The sequence below is a fragment of the Centroberyx affinis genome, unplaced genomic scaffold (genome assembly GCF_046629955.1).
Source record: "Centroberyx affinis isolate AG114_WGS23_722 - 3 ecotype Tasmania unplaced genomic scaffold, CSIRO-AGI_Caff_v1 ptg001429l_1, whole genome shotgun sequence".
NCBI classification, from domain to species: Eukaryota; Metazoa; Chordata; class Actinopteri; order Beryciformes; family Berycidae; genus Centroberyx; species Centroberyx affinis.
In genome coordinates, this window is record NW_027279905.1 from 2,879 (window position 1) to 7,500 (window position 4,622).

General features: G+C 43.1%; 1 protein-coding gene across 1 annotated transcript in view; it reads right to left on the reverse strand.

The window, feature by feature from the left end:
• Positions 1-1,763: 1,763 nt before the first annotated feature.
• LOC139650023 (mannosyl-oligosaccharide 1,2-alpha-mannosidase IB-like) overlaps positions 1,764-4,622 on the reverse strand; it is a 151,093-nt gene continuing 148,234 nt past the window's right edge. The window contains exon 8 of the mRNA XM_071526554.1: positions 1,764-1,895. Coding sequence (XP_071382655.1) covers positions 1,764-1,895 — 132 coding nt within the window. The remainder of the gene's footprint in view (positions 1,896-4,622) is intronic.

A 4,622-nucleotide genomic window follows, 5' to 3' on the forward strand; every position in this document is an offset into this window, starting at 1 on the left:
GCCAATTCAAAGAAAATGTTACACAAGTTTCAACCGAGAAATTTGACCGAAGAGTTAAAAAAAACAGAAACCAGGCAACTTTCTTATTAGTAAAGTACTGCACTGAGGAAAAAGCTTAAACTATTAGAACTAACACAACATTTAACTGTTCTTAAGACATTTCAAGGCCTTGGACTTTGGTACTAACATTTTAAGGACCTGCAGACACTCTGGTTAAGGTTTCTGCTAGGGCTGGGTGATATGGTTGAAATCAATATCATGACGACCATAAGGATTTTTCTCGATATCAATATATATCACGATATGGTTCATATATGCAAAATCAAGTTAAATAATCAAATTAATGTTCATCTCATTGAACCGAATGGTGATGTTAGGTGTGATGTCAAACAAAGCAGAAATATTCAAATAATATTCCTACCATACCTCATTTTATGAGAGTTTTTAAGTAAAATTTGCTTGTCATCATCAATTTAGACAGCAGAAATGTGTGTCACAATATTAAAATATCTTCATATCATCACGATATGATTCCACTGAAAGACGATAAACGATAATATTGAATTATTCTTCAGGAGGTTAGTTTAAGGTTAGGATTTGGGTTTAGGGTTGAGGGTAAAATTTAGGATTAGGTTTAGATTCGGGTTAAAGTTAGGCATGTAGTGGTGAAGGTTAAGGAATGAATGTAGTCAATGGAAAGTCCTCACAAGTATACTTAGACAATTATTTAGTGTGTAAGTGTGTATTGGAGAGCCATGCACGTAGGCAAGATGTGAGCAGCTCTGTAGTGAAGCAGTTGACAAGGTTTTGGTCAAAATCGATCATTATGATGGAAAAAGATGGAAATTAGGGTCCAGGTCAAAAATGGCCAGAATTATGCTTTAAGACAAACTTAAAAACTAAAATAAATTAACACAGCTGACAATACCAGCCTGTTTCTGATGTTCTGAAATGGACAGAATAGGAAGAATAACTACAATAAATTAATTGCTTAAGGGACATGAAGTCCAGTTGTGTTTAGTAAATCAGATACACTAAAAAAACAAACATGTTTAGCATATATTTTACGGTGTCACGCTGAAAACTGTAAGACTTTAAGTGTATTTTGGATATTTTAATACTTTTTAAGGCCTTAAATTTCAATATTTTATATTTAGGGCTGCAACTAACGTTTATTTTCATTGTCGATTCATCTGTCAATTATTTTCTTGATTAATCGATTAGTTGTTTGGTCTATAAAATGTCAGAAAATGGTGAAAAATGTGGATCAGTGTTTCCCAAAGCCCAAGATGACGTCCTCAAATGTCTTGTTTTGTCCACAACCCAAAGATATTCAGTTTACTGTCATAGAGGAGTAAAGAAACCAGGAAATATTCACATTTAAGAAGCTGGAATCAGAGAATTTTGACTTATTTTTCTTAAAATAATGACTCAAACCGATTAATCGATTATCAAAATAGTTGGCGATTAATTTAATAGTTGACACCTAATCGATTAATCGTTGCAGCTCTACTTATATTGTAAGACTTTGGCAGACTTTTTAAGGACCTGCAAACACCCTGAGAAAAAACAAATAATGATACACACACACACACACACACACACACCAGCCATGCATAAGCAAGCTATCTGCCAATCAAGTCACGGACACAGTCTGACTCCGGTTTGTTCCAGTCTGCTCAGCCGACTGTCATTTGCGATCCTGGGGAATTCCCCCAGAGTGGCACGTCTCACGTTCTATTCACGCCCCGGTCGGCCCGTGCTCAAGGCGGAGGGGCTTGGGACGGCACCGCCACTGACCTCTTGAGGTTGACCATGGCCCAGGGGATTCCTGTCGGGGTGTTGAAGGCAGGGAGCAGCTTCTCAGCCAACTGGACCGCCTTCAGCTTGAATACCTGGAGAAAAGAGAGAGAGGGAGGGAGGGAGAGAGGGAGGGAGCATGAATGTAGATTCAATTCAAAACTCCCTTTTACCAGGTTCAGCGAAATACTCTGCAGTCCGTCCGCTCTCGCCGCTCGATATTCTCCGCAAACAGCTGACGGGTACAAGCGTAAAACAACTGACAACAACCACAACAAGGGCGAGAACGGAGGCAAATGAGGCAGAGTGAGATGTCAGGAGAGAGTCGGCGGCTAAACGACAGCCACGCCGCGTCAGGGCCGAGCAGATTTACGGAGGAGACTGGCAGCCCCATTATACGCAGAACCTCCCCTCAGACCGCGCTACAATAATATGAGCTGGCAGAATACTACTGAGGCAGGTGAGTGTTGAAAAAGGAGAGCGTGGAGGGTCAAACTACAGCGAGAGAGACAGACAGAAACAAGAGAAAGAAGACCTGAAGTACACGTTTGATGTCAAATTCCTATTATCACGTCTGAGGTCGAATCGATGCAGACTTGTGTGGGGAAAAAAAAAAATTTGACGTCGCGTTCGTTTTTGAAACTACACCGGTTCTCGCGCTCGCTTGACAGATGAGGGCCAATGGAATCTGCCCCGGCACCTTGTCTTCCTCCTCAACGTGCCAATCAAACAGATAAAAAGGAGTCTGAGCTTGTTCTCCTGTTGCAGCCACCGGAGAGGAGCGACAGCCGGAAAGCCTAAAATGGACTCGTGTAGGGTGCGCGGCCGCCGAGGAGAGGTAGAATTGACGATAGGGATGAAAAGGAATACACCCACGTTTTTTTTTTTTTTGGCAAAACAAAGCTCAAACAAACACAACTCACCGGTGAGCGATTCATATTGATGAAGTTCGCCGCGCTGCCTGCTGAAGCTCAAGTCGGACTACACATCTCAAATCATTCCCGACGACGGCGGTTCAGACTAAACAACTGGTTTTGAGTAAATCCTCGCCGTTTGGAAATGAGGCTTCACGCACACGGAAGATGAGGGATCGCACACTACCCGACTCTCTCAGTGTCTTATCTCAAAATTTGCAAATCTCCCAAAAAAGACGGCCATTCCCTTTGACAGTGAGTCCCGGAGCATTAAGAAGTAAACCGATCATGGAGGAGATAGCTGCATGCCAGCGACTGTTTAATACAGTTTCTTGAGCAGCAGTCTGCCTGCTAACGTCACAATGAGTAGGGGTGCGACGGATCACAAAACCCACGGTTCGGATCGTGTCGCGGTTTTGAGTCACGGATCGGATCATTTTTCGGATAAGGGTAAAATTTATTTTAAAATATGCTACTTTGGCTCTGATGCAGCCGCCTCTCTCTTGTCTGTAGTCACCACTCTGTAGTCTCGCTCAATGTCCCGCCCACAACACTATCTAATTGGTTACACGTCACGAGTAACAGCCTATCAACACTGAAGGCTCTGCCACAGACCGGAGCTTCTCCGAGCGGAGCTGTGTGTGAAGGGAAGGCAGCATGTTGCCCAAGTTGAAATAAACATCACAATCTTGCGATCTATTTCAATGATGACAAGCATGCCCAGTTTCCCAGTTCCACCACTGAAAATGCCCGAAGTCAAGTCACAGCCTACGGGATTTCACTCAATGGAGGCGAAAGGTTTTTAAATCAGTCGCTCTTCCTGAGAGAATCCAGCACAGAAAACAATAAGCTTTCATTTGGTTTGGTCAAAGTTAGTGTTTAATTGTTACTTCATTGTACCCGAGTCGAGTGTTTTCCTCTCAGCGCTGCGTTACGTTCCGCTCTGCTTCCTGTCAGTCAGCTGACACCACAGGAAGAGATGGAAGTCTCCTCCAGGAAGTGATCCCTCAAACATCTCACCTTGCAAACTTTATCGTCACATCCGTGTCTCGACAAAAAAAAAATCGAATTACATACAGCATGAATTGCTTAATGATTGGGGGGAAATGTAAACTAGGCGGACACAGTGGTAAATGGGCAATTAGTGCTACATGACACCGACATCCTCCTTGAAAAGAAGGAGGATTGGAATCAGGAATGCGGTCTGGCTCTCGACAGCGGACTGCAGCAGTCAAGAGTCAAACAGCTGAAAACATGGCACCGGTCCACCATGTCTTGAACTGAATCCCAGTCCACCTAGACTGGTTATCAAAACTGGAGCCGGGAGCCAAAAATGCAACAATTGCACTTATTGAGCCGACAGACAAACACCCAACTGACATCAAAACCCCGGTGCAAGAGCTGCTACAAAGCTGGCTGAGTCAATGTGGTAAAATACTACTTGATGGTACTTGAAGTAGTATTGAATTTTTAGATATCAAACTTGGTATTTAAGTCAAAATTCTGGCACTGTGACAATACTACTGCCTACAAAAGCCAGGGGGAAAAAAGAGGCAAAAAGGTTGAATGTTTTCCTCTGATCTACTTGTTGTTAAAAGCGACTTCATAGTGCACAGAATGTTGGAGGGTTGGGTTATCACGACAGATGCTACAGAACACTGTACCCAAAACAACCAGACACAAGAACAGTTTCTTCCCACAGGCCGTCACTCTGATGAACACAAATCAGTCATACAGTGACAGAAACTATCACTGTGCAATAAACCTGTAACACCTACCTCATGTATATAATTACCCCCCCCCCCCCCCAAAAAAAAAAGGCAGGAGTGAAAGGCCCAGACCAGGGATTTCGTCCTGCTCCTCCCCCATCATCATCATCTGTACATCAACAACTTCATATTCCATTCC